This window comes from Acartia tonsa, chromosome 4 (assembly GCF_053477335.1).
Source record: "Acartia tonsa isolate MP-2025a chromosome 4, ASM5347733v1, whole genome shotgun sequence".
NCBI classification, from domain to species: Eukaryota; Metazoa; Arthropoda; class Copepoda; order Calanoida; family Acartiidae; genus Acartia; species Acartia tonsa.
In genome coordinates this window covers 54,635,405-54,658,488 of record NC_137263.1, presented here as the reverse complement: position 1 = coordinate 54,658,488, position 23,084 = coordinate 54,635,405, and the positions used below count along the sequence as shown (strand labels likewise).

The 23,084-nt window shown below is 32.1% G+C and overlaps 1 protein-coding gene across 1 annotated transcript in view; it reads left to right on the top strand.

Moving 5' to 3' along the window:
- LOC145317810 (uncharacterized) overlaps positions 1-23,084 on the top strand; it is a 177,948-nt gene that overhangs the window by 138,862 nt on the left and 16,002 nt on the right. The window contains exons 12-19 of the mRNA XM_080159078.1: positions 2,216-2,285; positions 5,564-5,702; positions 6,115-6,215; positions 15,611-15,671; positions 16,082-16,163; positions 16,948-16,995; positions 18,469-18,542; positions 21,206-21,277. Coding sequence (XP_080015204.1) covers positions 2,216-2,285; positions 5,564-5,702; positions 6,115-6,215; positions 15,611-15,671; positions 16,082-16,163; positions 16,948-16,995; positions 18,469-18,542; positions 21,206-21,277 — 647 coding nt within the window. The remainder of the gene's footprint in view (positions 1-2,215; positions 2,286-5,563; positions 5,703-6,114; positions 6,216-15,610; positions 15,672-16,081; positions 16,164-16,947; positions 16,996-18,468; positions 18,543-21,205; positions 21,278-23,084) is intronic.

The following is a 23,084-nucleotide window of genomic DNA, read 5'->3' as shown; positions in this document are numbered from 1 at the left end:
GTTAAATTATGGTTTTCAAAGGTTTAGGGGATGTAGACATCCTTGCTACCTTTCAAATAATAGCCTAAAACATGCAAAGCATCAATAGAAAAGGTCCACTAAAAAGTACAGATAGTTAGATCTATATGCTTTAGAGTTCTTAAGTAGAATAAGGATAAAAGTATTGAATTTCTTTTTTTAAAACATTAAAAAAACATAGGCTAGAACTGCAGTAGCTAGTGTGATAAATGATTTTCAACCTTTTTGTTGAAATTGTCTGAGCTTATAGTTTAGACACTCAAATGGATATATTATAACTTGGATATTACACCAGATTTTCATATTCTCTAATAAAGTGATACTCGCAGCAGGTTAAAAAACGATAGGGGTATCCACCTCCTTTACCCCATCCCCTCCCCTCGTACCGGATAAACAAGGGACCAATAAATGAGTTCTATGTTAGCAACCTACATTGAGGACAAATTTTTCAATGACATAATATCCATGTATGTCCTACATCCATTGTCACTCATTTGTTTCTTTCTTTCTTCAATTAATCTGTCTGTTCCCGTAACTATCAAATAAATTTGGTTCTAATTTTATTTTTTAAAGCAAGGTTTTTCTATATTTGGGGTCTGTACGTCCGTAAGTACGTCACATTTAGCTCTTTGAGTTAAATTAGACGTGCTAGTATTGTCCAATCGATTTCAAACTTTGGATGACAATGAGGTACGGTTTGGAAAGCGTAGCGATTCTCTAATCTTTAGCATTAAGTCCGTACGTTCATTTAAAACACATGTTAATTTTTAATTTTCTGGCAACAATTTTTTGTATGATATAATTGTCCTATCCATTTGATTTTTGGATCAATGATTCCTCGGACAATAAGATACAATATTTTTAGCGAAGCATGTCTAAAATCAAGTTCATAAATGTTAGTATGTTCCTAAACAAAATCCTGTATTTACGTAATTATGTAACAAGTTTCTATAATTTTTTTTAGACTTTTTAATTAATTAATAATCTGTTTATTAAGTTTTGACATTCTTCAAGTTTATTTGCTCTACCGTTTCTTTTTAGAGCTTCGCTTTTATGGATGTTGTCATCCTTGTTTTAACTGGTACCATTTATTTTATCAAAACTCTAATATTAAATAATAAGAATGGGCTATCATGTCTTAAGGCCGCTCAACTACAAGTTAAAAGTCTAATTAGTTTTTATGTCATAAAATTGTATTATTGGCAGTTCGGTAATTATGACACTTTCTCACATTAATTTATTTCAAAGTAAATAATTTTGAGTTTAAAAAATACTATTTACAAAAAGTGTTCTGTTTAGAAATACGAACATACAGACAGACATAAGTTTTAGAGAAGATGCGCTACCAAAAATATACTTATCAACGTATTATATCGGTTAGACGGTGATAAAATCAGAATTTACATCTGCATGAAAAAATGTTTTAAACACTTCTGCTTAAAATTGTTATGCATTGATTGATTGATTTTTTATATATATGTAATTTTTATAGCATGTTGCACGCTTTTAGATTTAGGTTTTATTTAGTAACTTAGTTAAATTTCGTATTTTTTAAAGCTTTTTATAGTACCTATAAAAAATGACGTCATAATGGCCTACCATGGGTCAATTAAAATGTATACTTGGCTGCCATTGGTAATTTAGTCTGTGTATTGGCCTATCATTGGACATTTAAATAATTTGACGTCATTTTTATAGACACTAAAAAGAGCTTCATTTTTTTACTCCCGCCCTTCTTAGAATTTTGGTAAATATGAAATTTTATGTTTGTATAATATTTTCAAGAATTTTGTTATCAAAATTAAAAAGAATAGGAAAAGTTACTATTTGGATTTTTAACGTCAAAATTTAAGTTTTAGAGCGTCTTTTTAAATACCAAGCATTCAATTTTTTTTTCATTATCAAGCGAACGATGAAAATTCTTAACAAATTGTTTATTTTTCTCGATGCAAAAAAAATTCTTTGACAACGTTGGTTTCTTGATTTTATAAAAATTAATGCAAAAAGTCATAAATTTAAGATATTTTTTTTTTGAAAATTATAATAAAAATTTATAATTTCATTTTACCCAAAGGTTCTGTAAAATTAAAAAGATTTTTTTTAAAGAAAAGTTTTTGCATTTAATCCTTTAACAGTAATCAAATTTTGAAAAAAATGAACTATTTTTAATTTTTGAATAATAATGTTTTTATTTTAGCTTTGATGTACGCGAGTATCTTTGGTAATGTGTCCGCTATCATTCAGAGACTTTACTCAGGAACAGCAAGGTAACATTCAAACTAGGTTGGGCCGGATATCCGGCCGGATACAGGATATTAAATTAATCCAGAACCGGAGATCAAAGTCTCGTTTATAATATATATAATTGTAATAACGTTTTCTTATCAACAACTTTGGGGTTTTTTAATGAATATGATTGGTTAGTCCCAACGTTTCAACCTAAAGCATCAATTATGTTAAACAAAGTATACAATTATAAAAATACAATTAATCTTTAAAATATGAGCAATTCCTTTAATTGCATTTTAAGTTTAAGAAGGTTACATAAGTTTATTTTTAATAAAAGTAAAAGGATTTTTGTTGTGAATTACTTTTATTTGTATAAGAGATCTTATATATATGACATATCAGAATAATAAATGTAATAATGTTAAGTGTTAAGATATGCAATTTATCTACAAAACAGAAGAGATTTTGTGGATTCATGACATCTTGAATAATGCACAAAAATTTTTTTAATGTCAGTGGCGTTCACAGCGATTTGCCAGTTGGTAGTCGACATCCCCCTTCACTCCCCTTCAAAATATTTTAATTTCTTTTTTTTTGTGTGGATCTATGCTTGATCTGTTAAAATGGATGTATGATATTAGTGGATGTTATGACAGGGGTAAAATTAATAAAATAAAAGTTAGCTTGCTTACATGGAACTCATTTATCATCATGGGAGGGGATGGAAGGTGATAATCATTATTTTAGCCCGCTGCGTGTTTTACTTTATTAGAGAACATAAAAATCTGTAGTTAGGTCCAAGTAATAATATGTCCATTCAAGTTCAGCATTTTGGTTTTATTATATCCAATATATCCGCGTAGTAAAAAGACAGTAATTTTGCTCTAATAGGGGCATGTCGATGATATTACCTGTTAAAGAAGATGTATATCTAGTTAGCTCAAAGACACCCCCAATCTTATTTTATTTTGAAATATGCTTCAAAAGTTGATAATAAGATTATCAAGATTGAATTTTGTTTGATTGATGTTTAAAAACGGGAAACTGCGTAAAAATTTCAAAACTCATTGGCTTAAATACGTAACTGGCTAAATGGTTAAAGTTACATGAGCAAACACACACACACACAATTAATACACATTTACACACACTCGTGCAAAGTTCACTAATACTTGTGCATTACATTTTGCACAAAATTTTGAAATGGTGCCAACAAATTATAATACTACATATTTATGCTCGCAGCTGGCTAAAAAAAAAATATCACCCTTTACCCGTCCCCTCCTACTAGATGAACGAACTCACCAATAAATAAGGTTCATATTAGCAATTATTGACGACAAATTTTCCACTGTCATAATATCCACGTATCCTATATCCATATTAGAATAGCTAAAGAATAGGAAACGTGAAAGAATAGCCTTAACCATTCAGGGTTGACTCCAAAAACTCTATATTTTTTTTGCTATTTGCGCCTTGGTCCAAAGCCCTTAGTTTTATAATTAGTGATTTCTAACATTTAAAATCACCATAATGTTTGGAAACTGTTCTTATTTATAGTCAAAATTTGCATTTATTGTTTATGAAATTCATATTTTATCATGTTACCTAAAAATGGATACAGAAGATATTTGGAAATAAGTTTAGATTACTAGAATGGAACTAATTTATTGGTATGTTCTTTCATCCAGTAGAAGGGGAGGGGAAGAGGTGAAAGGGGGGTATCGTTATTTTATCCCGCTGAGAGTTTCATGAAAATCTGGTGTAACATCAAATGATATATCCATTTACTCAAATCAAATAAAGAAAATATTAGTTTTTTGTAGCACCTACTGTTCTAAATTTGCAAACTTGAATTGATGCTAGTAATTTCATTGCCCGTGTGGTTTCCACTAGGTAAAAACATGTTTGTGTGTGTGTGTGTGTGTATTTGTGTGTGTGTATGTTTATGTGTGTGTGTGTGTGTGTATTTGTGTGTGTGTATGTGTATGTGTGTGTGTGAGTGTGTTTGTGTGTGTGTATGTGTGTGTGTGCGCGGGTAAGTGAGTAAGACAGAGTAAGTTTAACATCACGAATACCCAGGGAGGGAGGGAGGGGACATTGGACTTCAAATTATAGTGGTACCCAAAGTTTTTAACCAAGTTAATTTATTCGTTGACTAAAAAACTTTGGGTCTTTTTTATCAAATTGTGATTTATTGGTTCCAAACTAGTAGTGTTCAAACTTTTCAACCAATAAATTTATTCTATAGATGTAATTTTGTGCAACATTATTGGGGATGTATAAAACTTCATTGTCCATACCTGACTTTAACAGAACTGGAAGGTTTAAACCAAATCCCTTCTCTTAAAAATAAAATTTCGTTTAAAGTTAATAACTGGCTTTTAGTTCTTACTAGTGGCATCCTTGCATCTAGGGGCTTTGTAAGAGTAGGGAAAGGCAAAAATAGCCTAAAGCCACATAAAGACTTATATCTAAAATGAAATAGCATAAAACCATCCTGGGACCTGTATGAACTTTTCCTAAAATGGAGAATTCGAAATCTTAGGCCACAGACAAAAAAAACCTTACTACTGTAATAGAATCTAACCCTATAAATTAAACGCTTATAAACACAACAAACAGTCACAAACTTGGATTCGAATAAAAACCACACACAAACACACACACACACATACATTATAAGCCTAACCTTATGCCAAAAGTAAAAGTCATATTCATTTGATGATAAATTTGATGTCTGGTTTGTTCTATTAATAGTTTCAATAGTTTAATGTTTACATTGATTGTAAAAAATGCAAATTATAATAATTTTTAATTAAAGCCAGATAACTTTTTTTTCTGAACCAAACCTTGCTAATGAATTACGCGGTCAAACTTCCTACAAACAAACAAACCTTTAATTGTACGACCTTTGTCCGAAAACTCTAACTATGCATGTTTATCATTTGCTCCTGTTCTGGGCCAAGGCAACCCGCATACTTTAATTGTACTTGACAAAGCAATAGTAGAAACTAAAGCATATCTTTAGTTATGACGAGGTGTTAGCAAAGATTTCTACCTGGCACTTACCCGACAACGTGGCAATGAATATAGAATATGTGTGGATATTATAACATGGAAAAAATTTGTCGTCAATTTAGCTTGCTAACATGGAACTTATTTATTAATCTGTTCGTCCATCCAGTAGGGGGAAGAGGATGCAGTAATAGAATGGAAGGGGGAACCATAATTTAAGCACGCTGCAAGTTTCACTTTATTGGAAAACATGAAAATCTGGTGTAAGATCCATGTAATAATATATCCATTTTTTTAGATATCACTCAGCGATGCAGCGGGTGCGAGAGTTCAACAAGTTTTACCAGATACCGAACCCGCTGAAGCAGAGACTGGAGGAATATTTCCAACACGCATGGTCCTACACCAACGGCATCGATATGAATATGGTGCTTAAGGTTTGGAAACTTTTTTTGTAAAGAAATTTTTGGATAAAAATGTCTTTTATATTATTCTATTTGTTTAAAGTAGTAATTTTTTTTGGTTTGTCTGCAAATGAACTAATTGAAGTTTTCATTTTAAGAAAGCTTAACATAGCCTGTTTCAAATGGACGAACAGACAATCTAGTAACGATACGGACGAACGGACTGACCCTGATAATAGAAAAGCTTAACTTTTAATAAATGGATCAGCCTGTAATTAGATTTCCAGTATAGCTTCGAAACCGATTAATATCCACTGGATTAGAACCTATTCTCACCCATATTGAAAAGCCATGTATAGCACTGGTTTTAATCTTATAATTTATCTTTTTAATCTAAGCGGAAAGCTGTCTTTAATACACTGCGATAAATAACTATTCTTTTCAGGGGTTCCCTGACTGTTTACAAGCTGATATCTGTGTTCACTTGAATAGAAACTTGCTCAACAATTGTCCAGCTTTTGCTGGAGCTTCCTCGGGCTGTCTCAGGTATAATATATTGTTAGAATTATCCTACTCTGTTAAGACTTAATCATAATACGTATATCTAAAGTTTATATCATTGATATTAGGACAGGTTTCTAAGAGGGAACTCATATATTGGGCAGTTCGTTCATCCAGATGAGGAAAAAGGTGGATAGGGGGTATAATTTTTTAGCCATCTGCGAGTTTCACAATATCAGAGTACATGAAAATCTGGCGCAACATCCAAGTAATAATATATATTAATTGACACACTACAAATATCAATAGATCAAACTGTGAGGAAATTTATCGTAAAAATACTAAGGTTTAAAATGAAAATATTATACTTTTTTCAAACTAACCGATTTTGTTTGCCTAATTTTAAGAAAGCTATTGGCCCTGTTTACATTTTAGGGAGGTTAAGTAACTTTCCAGTGTGGCTCTGAAACTGATTCTTATCCGTTGGATTAGAGCCTGTTCACAGTCATACTATAATCATGTATAGTATCGAATTATAAACATTCTTCCACGAATATTAAAATAAAAATCATAAAATTAATACCATTTTAGTTAGCCCGGTTCTTCGGCCTAACAAAACTTAAAATCTTATATTTTTTTATTTTAATTTCCACGGAAAGCTGTTTATAATACGGAGTGATAATTGACTACTATATTTATATTTCGCTCTTCCCTAAGGCTATGGACGAGGCTTAAAGCTACCACAAAGCAATAATTAAATGAAAATCTGAAGTCAATAATAAAACAAGGATGACAACATCCATAAAAGCGAAGCACTGAAACGGTAGTACAAACGGACATTAACACTTGTATAATGTCAGAACTGAATAATCAGTAGGTAAATGTAAAATAGTCAAAGCAAAATTGTAAGTAAATTTGATGAAAAACTGCTTGATACAGAATAATGTTTATGGACATACTTACATTTTTAGGACTTTATTATAGAGTTGCTTCGCTTATAATATTGTACTTTGTTGTCCCAGGAATCAGTATACCAAAAAACAGACCAATCGGATAATTAGGTCACATTAGAGTTGCTACGCTTTCCAAATCGTACCTAACTATTACAGGAATCACCATGCAAAATTTGAAATCGATAGGACAATTCTAACATGTCTAAATCAACGAAAAAAGCTATCCGTGACGGACGGACGTACGGACGGACGGACGGACCGACCCTAATTATAGAAAAGCTTCGCTTTTAAAAAGTGAAAAGTGAATATTCCCCCTTGTTGTAGCTGAACAAAAGAACTATAAATTGTCTTTACAATACCCACTTCTTCAATATCTTATCTTTCTTTTTCTGGGATATTTTAAGAATTTTAAAAGCAAAGCTTTTCTATGATTAGGGTCGTTCCGTCCGTACGTCCGTCCGTCCGTTACAGTTAGCTTTTTTCGTTAATCTAAACAGGTTAGAATTGTCCTATCAATTTCAACTTTGCATGATGAAGACGCATCAACTCTATAATCTCTATAAAGTCCGTACGTCCACTTAAAACATGCAGATTTTTACTTTTTTGACAACAAATTTTCATATGTTAAAATATTCCGATTCATCTAATTTTTGGTATGCTAATTACTATTACAACAGGGTACAATGTTATAAGCGAAGCATTTCTATAATCAAGTCCTAAAAAGTATGTCCTTAAAAATTATCATATATTCAAGCAGTTTTTCAACCAATATACTTACAATTTTGTTTTGACTTATGCATTAATATTCTGCTAATTCAGTTCTGACACTCTAAAGTGCTAATGTTTATTTGTCCTACCATTTCAGAGCTTCGCTTTTATGGAAGTTTTCATCCTTCTTGTGTGATACTTTGACAATATTTTAATCCCTTTTTCGATAACGGAAGGATTTATGCATTATCCTCCTTCTCTTTTGTATTGCAGTTTTTTTTTTATCACAGGATAATTCTCAGATTTATGTTAGACATCATTGCATACTTTAGAGGTAGGGGACATTGGGTTGTTTATTACATTCATCCCCAAAGTCTTATAATAACGTTTTCTTATGTGTTGGCTTAACAATCTTGGGGACTTTTATTGAATTTGGTTTCAACGTTTCAACCACTAATTGTAATCTACAGAAGAGGTAATTTTTGTATCATCGTTAAAGATGCACATTAATTTATCGGCCATTGTCTTGTTCCTTTAGATCCCTGCTTTAGACATTATATTTTTACATCATATTAATTAAAAATATGCTACACTATAATTTTAATGTTTTTGTAGATCAAAAGTCATTATACATATATCCCAATTGTTATAAACAAAAGTACACTTTATCTATCTAATTTACTGTCGAATTGTAAATTAGATTATAGAAATCCAAAGCTTTTAAGCCAATGAATGGCGTAACATGTTCATTAAGTTTGGAGGCAAGTATAATTTACATACGAATGTCCCCTCCCTCCCTGCCAAAGGGGCATTATTCATTTATTCCATCTGTTATGTTTCTTCTGTTAATGGATACAAATTAAATGTTATTAAAGTTTTATGTTATATGCAGTTGCAGCTTTTAAAAAGTTTTTTTTATGCATCTTTTTAATGCAGTTTACGGGTCCATTAAACGATTTTTTTTGAATTACAGGTGTTAGTTTCCGAGTGGATGTTCTTCTGCTAAATAAATAGCACGTATTAACCCTTACAGAAAGGGGGAAGGGAGCTCTAAGTTTTTTTTAAGTCATTTTTTGTAGGTAAGATAGAAAGCTGTAACTTCATGACTTTTTAAGTTTAGTAATTATACGTCGGCAAGAGTTGATTTTTAAGGATATCTGGTCTGTGTGGTCGTGGTGTCCGGTCAAAGTCGGTTGGGTGGCACCGAAATTAGAAAAAAATCTAAATAAAACTTAATTTCTACATTATGACTTTTGTGTATAAGGTAGAGACCTAATTTTTTGTGGTGAATACTTAGATATCAATGAAAATCTGAGAAAAGTGGTGTCATGACCGTTTGACCGCTCCCTGGCCGATTTTTTGTCCGACATATATCAAATATCATGGCTTCTATTACAGATAGAGACCTATAATTTTTTTGGTAAATCCTGGAGCAATAAGAAACAGATGAAAATATTAATTGGCGCCGCCAACCGTCGTTTTACAGCCGTAACCGCCGAAAATGGCGGTTTCCGTTATTTGCCGTTTTTCGGCGATGTTTTTATAAAAAATAAAAGTTCCACTTAAAATTTGGTAATCCTAGCTTTAAAATTGCCCCCCCGATCTAATTGGAATTGGGGCCAGATCTGTAAGGGTTAAAGACAGCTTTCTCGGATATTAAAATGAAAAACTTTAAGATTAAAACAGGTGTTGGGGACGTTTTTTATATTCGCGGAAAATTGTCTGTAGTACGGTGATTTTTAAAGTAAGGCAAAAAACCGGTTCTAATCCAACGGATATTAATCAGTTTCGAAGCCATACTGTGGAAAAAATATCTCTTTTTGACCCTGGTAATAATTTTATCAATACTATTATAGCTTTCTGACTGACCCAGCTTTTACTTTCAAATCATAGTAGAAGGGTGTTGTGATATAGTTACAAAATTATAGTTAAAAAACAGCAATTTTTTTACCATGAATCAATTTATAGTACCTAAAAAATTCACATGTATGCTGACCAAACATTGGTAATTTTGCTTGTGTATTGACCTATCATTGGTCATGTGTATTGTATGACGTCATTTTTTATAGGCACTATTAACAGCTTCCTTAACTGTAAACCCTAAATTTATCTTAATATATAAGTAACTACAATTCTATGAGTCTGACCGTACTGTAGGATTTCTCCCATCGCTAAACAGATATGGTTTTCCCTTACAAAGCAGCTTCTCTTAGGTCCTGGAAAGGTTTATAACTATTTTGGGGGAGTGTACAACTACCCTCCCTAGAGAAATTGTCAACTAGAAAAAAACAGCCTTACAAAATATTTTTTTTCTTCATTTTAAAACAATTTGAAATTAAGTTAATAGTAAATTCAATTAATGATAAATCCATTTAGACAAAGACTTAATTGTAAAGAGGCTCTAACTTACATCTTCAAAAGATAAACAATCATATTTACTATTGGACGAATAGCTTTGCTGTTAAAAAATCGTAACCCAGAAAAATTGAAGGATAAATTTGCTATAAAGATATTTACGATATTGAGTATAAATACCGATATTATGATTCCCTGGCACGCAATGATTGTATATACCAGGGAGTAAGGGAGGGGACAATGGGCAATTTATTCAATTTTAAGAGTTTTCAAAGAAAAGCCATGAAATCCAGATTAATCCAGAAAATTAGATTACCAGTATATCAGATTAGGGTTCTTTGTTAGATTAGGGTTCTTTGATTGCTTATTACACAAATATCACAATAAAGTTTCCATCTATGAAATGATATTATTTGGAGAATTTTTTTTTTAAAACCAGCCATATTGAAACAAATTCTTCCGTCTGCAATATTCAAAACTAACACAGCGAGTAGCGGCATTTCATGCGCTAGTACCCAAATTCAGTCAGTACCTGCTAAATTCTTGCACATTCCCTTTAAGCCAGTACCCAAAGTCTGAGACTCCTAAAAATTGAATATTCGATCTATTGTCCCCTCCCTTACTCCCTGGTATATACCCAGGGATAAGGATATTGTAAATTTAATTTTTCTTTTTTTTGAAATATAAAAATGATAAACGGAGCATAAAAAGATTGTTAAAAAGTTTCAAAAATATCTTAGTGCTATCGGATGCGCTTTTTTAGTGGGTTGGAGGTACTCTCACTAAAATCTGTGAAGTTTACAGGGGGAGGGGGGGGGGGTAAAGTCAGCCCCAAATTTTTTAATTTTATTTTTTACACCATCCCCCCTCCCCAACCTCAATAAAAAAAGCTTGGACTTCCTCGTCCCAAAATATGTTTCCTGTCCTTTTTACCCAATCTTGTGATATCTTGTATTATAATATTGCTTTCCGTTCGTCTGTCTGTACCTCAGTATGTTATTCATTGGGGAAATGTGACTTTCTCGGATGATTTTAAGATAAATTGCTGATTTTAAAAAATATATCCTATTATATAAAGTAGTAAGCGTTTTTGTCTGTCCCGAAGGATCTCGCTAACCGCTGAACCGATATTGTTCTCCTTTACAATGAAGCTTCTTATAGGTCCTGGGAAAGTTTAAACTATGTTTGGGGAGGTTGTCTTAACCCCCCACCCCCCAAAAAAAATCTTTTTACTCTTTTAAAACCCTAAATTTAAAATGAGATGAGGTCGAGCATTGAGTTCCCCTAAGGCTTCTAGGGGCGTAGCCGCTAGTCTCTTTATAAAGGGCATCCAGTAAACAATTTAGTCGGTCATGCAAAAATGACTTAGATATTTAATGAGGGTTTCATTCTTACGTTTTTTCTTTCTCTTACTTTCCCTATTTCTATTATATCTATAATTCTCTTTGTCCGTTTGTTAATCATAGATTTTTTTGTGTTCCACTACTTAATCTTATTATTGTTGTCATGTTCCATTTTTTGTACTTGAACATGGCCTAAATTCCGTGGATCCCCTTCTTCGCACACACACACACTTACTGTTTTAGCAGTCATAGTCCAGTTTTTGTACCTGAACATGGCCTAAATTCCAATGGATCCCCATCCACACACAGCCACACTTTCTTAGCATTCATGGTCCAGTTTCTGTGCTTGAACATGGCCAATATTCCATGTATCCCCTTACACGCACACACAAACACACACTTACTGTTTTAGCAGTCATGGTCCAGTTTCTGTACTTGAACATGACCTAAATTCCGTGGATCCCCTTTCAACACACACTCACACACTTACTGTTTTAGCAGTCATCTTCCAGTTTCTGTGCCCAAACATGACCTAAATTCCGTGGATTCTCTTCACACACTCACACACATACTGCTTTAGCAGTCATGGTCCAGTTTCTGTGCTCGATCATGGCCTAAATTCCATGGATCCCCTTCCACACACACTCTCACACATACTGTTTTAGCAGTCATCTTCCAGTTTCTGTGCCCGAACATGGTCTAAATTCCGTGGATCACACACACTTTTATCCCATAATAATGAAGAAGATTTGTATAATTTGCTCATTATTCTCACTCAAATGAACTTTCAACTACTTTGCATAATTTTATTTATACTTCATACATTTTCTTTTCAACAGAGCAAAAACTTTAAAATTAAAGTATTTTTTACAGTATGGCTTCAAAACCGATTAGTATCCGCTGGATTAGAACCAGCTCTTAGACATACTGTATATCATACATAGCATCGTATTACAGACAGTTTTTAAAGAAAATTAAAATAAAAATCATAAATTAAAACCAGTTTTGTTTCCCTCGGCCTTAACAAAACTGGTTTCAATCTATGATTTCTTAATTTAATATCAACGGAAAGCTGTCTATAGCACGAAGCGATAAATAGCTATTATACTTCATACATTTTCTTTCAACAAAGCAAAAACTTAAAGAAAAGAAAGTATCTTTTTAGTAAGGCTTTGAAACGGATTAGTATACGATGGATTAGAATCGTTTCTACTGAAAAATCATGTATAGAATCAAATTACAGGCAATTGTTAACAAATATTAAGATTAAATTGATACTATTTTGGGAGCCAACCTTATTGGAGCATGAACCCGACTGAACCTAATCTAGCCCAGTCTACACCACTAATATTTTAATAAAATGTGGAGAGGAGGGGGGGGGGGGCTTGTAGTTTTCCTCAAATTGCACTTCAACAAAAAAAAAATTCTGAGGAAAGAAAACCCAATTTTGATGCTTAATTGCATAATTTTGTTTTGGTTTACTAAAGGAATACTGTTGACGTAATGCATTTTTAAAAATATCTACAGGGTGGGGCAAATAAGACCGGACAAATTCCTAATTCTAAACAAATGAACATAAAATCGTCAATTTTAAAGATTTTATTGAGTTTTAAACACTGACAAGCAAAATAGGTATATGACTATTAGATTATTTAATAAAATCGCCATCAGCCCTAATAACCGCCTCTACCCGCCTTCTCAACCGCCGGCAGGTCCAGGTCAAAATGTACCTGTCCAAGCTGGCGTAGTTCTCCTTGATAGTGGCAATGAGGGAGGTCTTTGTGGTATGGGCACGTCTATTGGTGCATGCTTCAAAGTAGCCCCAGGCCCAAAAGTCCATTGAATTAAGATCGGGCTGCTGGGAGGCCACATTTCCTTAGGAACGTGAGTAACTGCAGGATCCAAATTCGCCCAACTTTCAAGCTACCCTTATACACGGAGTCTCTTATTTGGACCACAGTTGAGCTAGAACGACGTTCTTTACCTTTTTATAAATGGCATAAAGTTTCAGCTAGGGTTGTCAGCGCAACCCATAGTCTAAAATGAGTTTTAAAGTTCAATATGGGTCCCTGAAGTCAAGAACTGAGAAATTTTCACGGTTTTGTGACGTTTTTTACATCTCAAAATCTGCCCCGTTTCACTTTGCTGGAGTACTACGGCCAAGCCTTTTCCGATAGAGAGCTCTAGTCTTTTCTGGTGTCTTACTTATGTATCTAACAGTATCCCCAGCAAGTTGCAAAACTCTACCTCACCTACAGATGGGCTGAGGTCAGATTTAGTGGGCCTTAGTCGAGATTCCAGATTAAACCACCGGCGCATTTGGAATCTTCCTTGTTGAACATATGCGCGGCCAGCTCGTAGTACACGTCCATCTTCGTCCAAAGATTTTTTTGTGCTTAAAGGTCATTACCTAAGCTTTTTATAGTGTGGTCAAACGTCCTGATTGGCCAAGTAGTTTTGTCGCTATGGCCGTTTAAAGTTTGTCCGGTCTTATTTGCCCCACCCTGTATATATATATTTTTGAGGATTCATCGTTTTTTAAAACAATGATTGTAATGATTATGTCTAAATAAGCGATTAGAGCTATCTATTATGAACAGAAGAACCAACCCTAAATTTAGTGTAGCTTTGCCTTTTATAAATTATAGCATTTTGTATGCCAAGAGTAGTAGCAGCATAGCAAGTATCCAATATATTTTAGATCAAGTGCAGTTTATGGCAAAATGATCCTGGTAACGAAAATCTATGAACTTTAAAGGCTGATTATGGCTAAACGGTGAAACGTTTAGATTATGCTGGCACAAAATTTTAACTGACAAAAGAAGGCCGACAAATATCTTGAATATTCATTACTCAATAATAAAAAGTTATCTCGTAGTGCACATAAATGCGCGAAAAACTTATTTTACGCGTTTTTCTTCAGTGAAGCTTTCCCCGTTCATCGTTGGATTTTTGCTATTCTAGATTATTTATAGGCCTTCTTCATGTACATTCAGCCGTTTAGCAGCTAGAAGCCTTTACAGTTCAAAGATTTTTGAAAATAATCGTTACCATTTTACCATGAACTGCACTAGATCCCAATATATTTATTTTTTCAATTTCTACTAGTCAAGGGAGTAATTTATTTAAGTAATTTATTTATGCCAAGTCAGAGTTGAGAGCTCAATAACTTAATATATACTTTACACTAAATTATGTTGTTGTTTTTTCTTTAATATAATATTAAAGAGTGTGCAAAAAAATGCGGACATTTTTAAAATTGAAATTGCGCGGCCTGTGTTAATAGTAGAAAAATGTTACGCATATCGTTAGAACCGCTAGGAAGTCTATTTTTTGGAAATATAAGAATGATTCCTCTGCTACGTATAGTTACGGAGCTACGTGTTAAAATGTCCCAACTGATGTAAAACTTGACTTTAAAAAAAATAGACTTCCTAACGGTTCTAACGATATGCGTAACATTTTTCTACTATTAACACAAGCCGCGCAATTTCAATTTTAAAAATGTCCGCATTTTTTTGCACACCCTTTATAAAGTAAAAATTATACATTTCTTTTGTATTATTTTAAATGACATGTTGATTTCTTAATAAGACCTTTGTCCTTAAGGAGTAGTTTTATAAAGAACTTTATAAAATCAAACTTGCTTAGAATTGAAAAAAAATAATCTTTACTTGAAATAAAAATTGAACTTGAAATTTTCAAAGTTAATTTTCACACAAGTTAGCTATATGACAGTGGCCTAGTTACGATTAAGAATTTCAAACAAAATTCTTTTAGTAGAAGTGTCTCTTATATAGGTTTTAAATTATGTTGAAACTTTTTCAGAATGGCTTCGAAACCGATTGATATCCGCTGGTTCTAAGCCATACCGAAAAATCATATATTGCATTGTATTACAGGCGGATTTAATAATAAAAATCATAATTTAATAACAGTTTTTCAGTTTAATATCCGCGGAGAGCTGTTTATAATACGATGCGATAAATAGTTATGATGAAATTTTTCTTGAAAAATTAATATTAAAGGCTTTGCTAAGTTCAAGGTGCATATGATTAGTAAATTTCATTTTTATTTGCAGAGCCCTGTCAATGAAGTTTAAAACCACTCATGCACCTCCAGGAGACACATTAGTTCACCAGGTTAATTACTATTTTCAGTAGCGTAGCTACTCTTTATTCATCTGTGTACGTATGTCCGCAAACTATGAAGAAACGTTATTAAAACAGCTTGATACGTTTTTTATAGCTGCAATTCTAATCAATTTGTTAAATATTTGAAAATGAAATACTATAGCGTTAGCGTAATATTTTTAAAAGTTTGAAAAGCTTTTGATAGGTTGTTTTAGGTTAGGTTAGGTTAAGTTATGTTAGTTGATTGAACCGCAGGGTTAGAGCCCCCCGGAGGGGCTAGAAATAGGGGAAAACCTATTGTGAAAATACGACGAATCGCCCATTAAGAGGCGTTTCAACAAAAGGAACTATACCTAATTTTTTTTTGGCAAGTTTTGTGTAAATTTCAACAAATCTTTATAATAGATGTTTTTTATTAGGGAGATGTACTGGTATCCTTATATTTTATATCGAGAGGATCAATCGAGATTGTGAAAGATGATGTCGTCCTCGCAATTTTAGGTAAATATTTATACATTATTTTATATGTATCAAAACATTTTGGATCAGGCGCGTGAACAGGTCTTTATTATCTCTATAAATTTAAAAACTGGAGTATTAAATGCTAAATGCTTTGGCGGGTAATTATAGGGATCTAAAGGGATAGGACAATGCCAATAAATTGATGTATATCCCCAATGATGATACACAAAATTACCTTCTGTAGATTTTAATAAGTGGTCGAAACGTCTGGACACTCAACTTAACGAGCCAACCATGGGTAATTCTGAAAAGTAAACTGCTGAAAAAGGTGCAAAATATCTTCATGATTCTAGCCAGGAGAAATTAATTTGTTTATTCCTTCAACCTTACATCCAGCAAGCCTCTGGTTCGAATCTTCTCTAATTTTTTCATTTTCATCCATTTGTTTTGAAATTGACTTTAAGAATATTCCAATTCATATTAATTATAGGTCTATTAAAAAAGAAGGAATTTTCTTTTTCTTGAGAGTTTATAATTGTGTGCTGAGAAAAGGGCTGTTAAAACTCTAGTGAGCATTTTAATGTGGTTTAGAATTTGATTTCCAGTAAAGCCTCGAAACCTATTAATATAGCATCAGATTACAGACAATTTACTACGTATATTAAAATTAAAATCATTAAAATCCATAATTTTTCATTTTAATATCCACTGAAAGCTGCCTATAATACCATGAGATAAGAACTATTTAAAATGATTTATAAAATCGGCTAAAATAAATATAAATTATTAAATGTGAAATAATAAATTAAATCTTTTTTTTTAGGGAAAGATGATGTATTTGGAGAAAATCCGTGTATCTATGATACAATAGGTAGTATTTTAAGTAGCGCAGCTACTATATAATTTACTTTGTCAGTCTTTCCGTCCGTCAGTCTTTGAGGAAAATGTGATTAGAAAAGATTGCTGTGTTTGTTTTGTTAAGATACATCTATAGCATCTATTACTTCTCTTAATAAAATAAAAATATTTTTGTTCTCAGGTTAAACGTATAGGTAGGGCTCAAAACAAATGGCGAAAGCAACAGATTGAAGCATTTCTTTATAATATGATTTTAAAGGAAAACATTGAAATATTTCGTGTTTCTTTCCTGAGCTAACCTTTTAACCAGGGATCGGCAGCCGCGCCTCCTCCACGCGTAAGCCTCAGTAAAATCGTCACATAATAGCTTTATAATTCGACTGGATGTCTAAAGCTATTCATAATAAATAATCAATATTTTCAAGAAAATAAATTTGTCACACAAACCAGTATAATTTAGGCTAATGCGCTGAGGTGCGGCTGCCGAGCCTTGCTTTTTTGGCCAGCATTTAGTTTTGTACATTGTTTATGACAGCAACCAAATATTTATATACAGGGCCACTAAATTAAAGAATTTAAATAATTGCAGTTAGGATAAAGCTTATAGGTATTTGAATCATTGAAAATTATTCATGATTACTTGGTAACAGTTTGTTCTTATAGACGAAATCTAAACTTAAATTTTCAAATACATAGAAATTACGTGTTTATACCTATACATTCGGTGAACCCTAAACCCGTTTTAACCTAACCTAACCTGGCCTAAGGTAAAACAATAACACCCTCCCCTTATTTTAATGTATGATAAAAGGGGGTTCTGTGTTCGACTTGGACTATGAGGACAAACAACGGGGTTTACCTAAAAACTAGATTCAATTGATATTCTGATCTTTATAGTATAGCCAGAAATCTTGAAATTATTTTTGGCACCCTGTATATTAAATGTATGTGTTTCCTGTATATATTTTGCTTTCAAAATAAACTTTACGCATTTGGACTTATAAAAGATTGGTTCATGACTTTTAAATTTATTTTGAAAAAAATCTCCAGGTATTACACGTGCCATAATCCTAATATATTCTGTGTTTGTCTAGGATAGTTTTCATGACATATACATGCCTTAATTCTAATGTATTATTTGTTTGTCTAGGAAAGTCGCCATATAATGTACTTGCCATAATTCTAATATATTCTGTGTTTGTCTCGGAAAGTCATCATGTAATGTACGTGCCTTAATTCTAATATATTCTAAGTTTGTCTAGGAAAGTCGTCATGTAATGTACATGCCATAATTTGAATATATTCTGTATTTGTCTAGGAAAGTCGTCATGTAATGTAAGTGCCTTAATTCTAATATATTCTGTGTTTGTCTAGGAAAGTCGTCATGTAATGTACTTGCCTTAATTCTAATATAATCTGTGTTTGTCTAGGACGGTTGTCATGTAACGTACGTGACTTGATTCTAATATATTCTGTGTTTGACTAGGAAAGTCGTCATGTAATGTACGTGCCTTGACCTACTGTGATCTTCATAAAATAATGCGCGATGATTTATTAGAGGTAAATAATTTATTACTCCAGTATGGCTTTGAAACCGATAATTATCTGCTGGATTATAACCGGTTCTCAGCCATACTGAAAAATAATGTTTAGCTTCATATTACAGACAATTTTCCACGAATATTAAAATAAAAGTCATAAAATTAAAATTATTTTTATTTTGATATCCGTGGAAAGCTGTCTAAATACGATAGGAAAAATATTCCTATTTCAGGATTTATTTTATTTTTGGATTTCTGGTGGCTACGCCCCTTGTATCTAGGGTAGGGAGGGAACTAAATAGCCAAAAACCAATACATGACTTAAATTTCTTATATTGTTATTAGAAAGTTCGTTAAAAATGATTTTCAAAAACTAATTAAAAATAGTTATATACCAGACAGACAGACATCTAGTTACTTTTATATAAGGATATTTAATACAAATAACCTTTTTGTGAATAAGCAAAACAATCATTAAGTATCAGAAAATAATATGTATAGGGTTAGAGTTAGAAAAACATATTTTTCCATAAAAATATATCATGAAAAGAATAAATATATATAGGTTAATCATTTGCATTACTTTATATAATGCTTCGCCCCTAGTGGGGTTTAGTATTATTTTTTGATATTTTGCTTTAAGAAATATTAATAGGGGCGTAAATTTTTATAATGCAAATCATTCGTCACAAACAGACACAAAGATACCCTACCGCTTTTTTATTGCAAAAAAAATATATGTACATAGAGCTTGATGGAGAAGTTGTCATGTTTAATTTTTTTGTCATAAAGCCATAAAGATAAAATACTGAAAAGCTTAATTCTAAGGAAAATACAGAATCTCTTTATAGTGCCTATAAAATTGATGTCATACAATACAAATGACCAATGACAGGCCAAATCACAGAATAATTAACCAATGGTAGGCCAGTATTTATTTTAATTGAACAATGGCAGGCCAGTATGACGTCATTTTTAATACAAAACATCAAAACTACACTTATAGAGATGATACTCATCTACATATAAAAAAATAATTTACTGCAAAGGAATATTTTTGGGGGCATCCTTAATCCCTTTGAATTGATGTTGTTCTGGAAGATAATGACAACATCCAATAATATAAATCAGCTCACATATCATATTCTCCTTTTATTCATTGATACACACAAACACATACACACACACACTCAATTACACACACACACATACATAAAACATTAATGATTATCAAAGAAAAAAAGTAAGGATGTATTAAGATGTGCTTTAACATTATCACTATAAAAAATATCGAATCACTTATCAGAATTAAGTAATTTATAGTTTCAAATAAAATTAGCAAGGAAAATTAAATTGAAAGGATTTTACATAGTTTAAAATGTATATGAAGAGTTTTAAACTATTCTAGGGTCATCCCTTACATCACGTCCATTTTTCTTTGTGTAATTGTTTTTTTAATGTTTTTTTATTAAGCCTTTAATTTTATATTTGAGGTTACGCCCCTAAAGGCCTCTAGGGGCTCTAGATGTTAGAAGGAGATTGAAATCCCTTCCCCCCAATTTCAATTTTAGCTTTGAAAAGAAATAGATAAAATAATTGGTTGGTGGAGTCATTTTCTCTAATGGCGATTTCTTGTGGTTGGGGGAGGGGGGTATGTTTAGGATCCAACATTCCCCTCAATATTTTATTTTTTGGAACAATAAGGAAGGAAGGTTGTTAAACTACTTTTTTTTAGAGTGTAACATGCTTTTTATTGATAATACTACAAAAGAATAAATCTGTTTTGTTATCTCACTCTCCTTTTTCCTGCTTACCACTATAACAATACTCTTTTCATGCTCAGCCCTTTATTAAATTTGGCAACAAAGTTGTAAATAAGACCTAATCTAACTTTGTATTGCATTCCCAGCAGAAGTGTCTATTCATTATCATAAGTTTTTTTTGGCATTATACTTGTCGCTTCCAGAGAATAGGTAGAATAAGAAACTATTTTAGGTAGGCATTTATAGCAAAATGTACTCATGTTTGCCGAAGCAGCTTATACTGCCTATACAAAAATTCGTCATGTAATACAAATGACCAATAATTCAATAGGCCAGTATTATTTTACCATTGATCAATTAATATGTATACTGGCCTATCATTGGTAATTAAAACTGTATGACGTCATTTTTTAGGCACTATAGGCTGCTTCATGTTAGCCTTTTATATAGTCAATTCCTTTCTTTTATTACTTTAAAGAAGAAGCAAAAAATGGTATGAATTAAATATTTTGTCATATTTTTTCTCTTCAATTTTTTGTTTCGGTTGTTAAAGAATTTTTTGTCTGGTTAAAACTTATTTATTTATGGTAGGCCTAGGAGGAGTACACAAACTCAATTATTGTCTGTTAGACTTTAAAATAGCATTTAAATAAAAATACAAAATTCCTCAAATTAAGATACGCTATTTTATGCTAATTGTTTTGTGTCTTTTAACCTTAAATATAAAGTACTTTTTTTGTCTGAAGCTTAATATCTCTGAAGATACTAGGTCCGAATCCGAATTGGATGTAGTTGTTGGTGAATCTTTATAGATGTCTTTGGTTAGTTTTCAACAATTGTCTCTAGGATGGGTCGTTGCAAAAATTGGAATTATAAGTCCTACTTCTAAATAATTCAGTATTACTTATTAATATTTTAGGTGCTGGAGCTGTATCCAGAGTTTAGCGAATCCTTTGCCAACAATTTAGCCGTCACATTCTCAATGAGAGATGTAAGTATCATAGCTGCGAAGTTTATTCTACAAGTCATCCTTGTTTTTCTGTCCGTCTGTTGTATTGTAATTTCCAGTATGGCCCCGAAACTGATTAATATCCGCTAGATTAGAACCGGTTCTGGAATATCGTCTATTAGAAAATTGTCCACGGATAGCAAAATTATAAGATTAATTCCAGTTTTGTTACCCGAGGGGCCCACTAAAATTAATATCAAAATCAAAGACCTTTTTTGTCTCTTTTAAGTAAATGGTTGCTTAATTAACATTTTCCGTTGGTAGCCGTTTTTGCGATCTTACATAACACATACCTAAACTCACTTTTTATAATGTAAATTAAACAATATGTACTTAAAATTACATGTTTCATAATAAAACAATGTTTAAGTTGAGACGCAGGTGGAAAGGTTCAGAGAAATTAATTCTTTTCCTGGAAACATTTTTTCCTTTCCAAATATAATTCAAAATACAATTATCAAATCAGCTAAAGAACAAAGGAGGAGGGATAGAAAAGAAAAAAAGGAGGGAGGGAACACTGGGTTGCTTATTACACAAGTCCCCAAAGTTATATAATAATAACGTTATCTTATTCGTTGGCTTAACAACTTTGGGGACTATATTGAATTTGATTGTTTGGTTCATTATGTTCTGTGTCCAAACAATTCTACCACTAATTGTAATCTACAGAAGGGGTAATTTTGTGTATCGTCATTGGTCATTGTCTGGGAAGGATAGGATAGAAAGATAGATAGACAATTACGCAAAAGCAAAATCGTGTTTTAAAATTTCAACTTTAATTTTCAAATGGTTAAAAGGTATTTAAAAATAGTGACTTTTTGTATTAAAATTTTTTTTTTTTTTTTTAAGATGAAAGTTAATTTTAAATTATTAATGGTTTATTTTTAATTGAAATATTATCATCAAATAGGTAGTTAGGGCCCATGACAAGGGGTTAGAAAAAGAAAAAAAACTACTTCTCGCACCCCAATCTCCCGTCTTAATTTGTTGATAAGCTATCGAAATCTGTATTTAAGAGTCTTAATAATGTCTAAAACTTAGCATAACATAAAATAGTATTTTCACACAAGCTGTAACGAATATTCAGAGAGGGAGGGGACATTGGGCAGCATTTTACACTAGTCCCCAAAGATTTTTAATAAACTTTAATTGTTTGGTTCATTAAGTTCAGTGACAAACGATTCAACCTCTAATTGTAATCTACAGAAGGGATATACATCACTGTATTCGCCTTTGTCTTATCCCTTTAGATATGTGCGAATATTCTACCTTAACACATTAATTAATACCTTTATCAAATTAATTAATAAACATGCTGTATTTAATAAACAAAGTTAACACTTCTGTGGATAAAAATTATTGGTTGAAAAGCTTGGACACTGCTATTTTGAACCAATTAATCAAGGCTTAATAAAAGTACCAAATTTTTGGAGCTAGTAATTGAAAGAACGCTTTTTCCTATTAAATAGAAAATCTTGCACAGCCCTAATCTTAAAATGTTTTGTGTTTTATAGTAATTTCATATCATAAAGGGCAGAAATATCGAGATTTTTGAAGCTGTAAAATAGTTTTCCATAAAACCGCCGCAGACATAACAGTAAAATATTTATTTATATTTTAACAGATAATGCATCTTATGTAAAATGATACAGTATAGCTTTTTTTTGAGCGAAGCTTTTCAATGATTAGGGTCTGTTTGTCGGTACTTTAATCAGGGAGGGAGGGGACATTAGGCTGTTTATTACACTAGTCCCCAAAGTTTTATAATAACGTTTTCTTATTCGTGGGA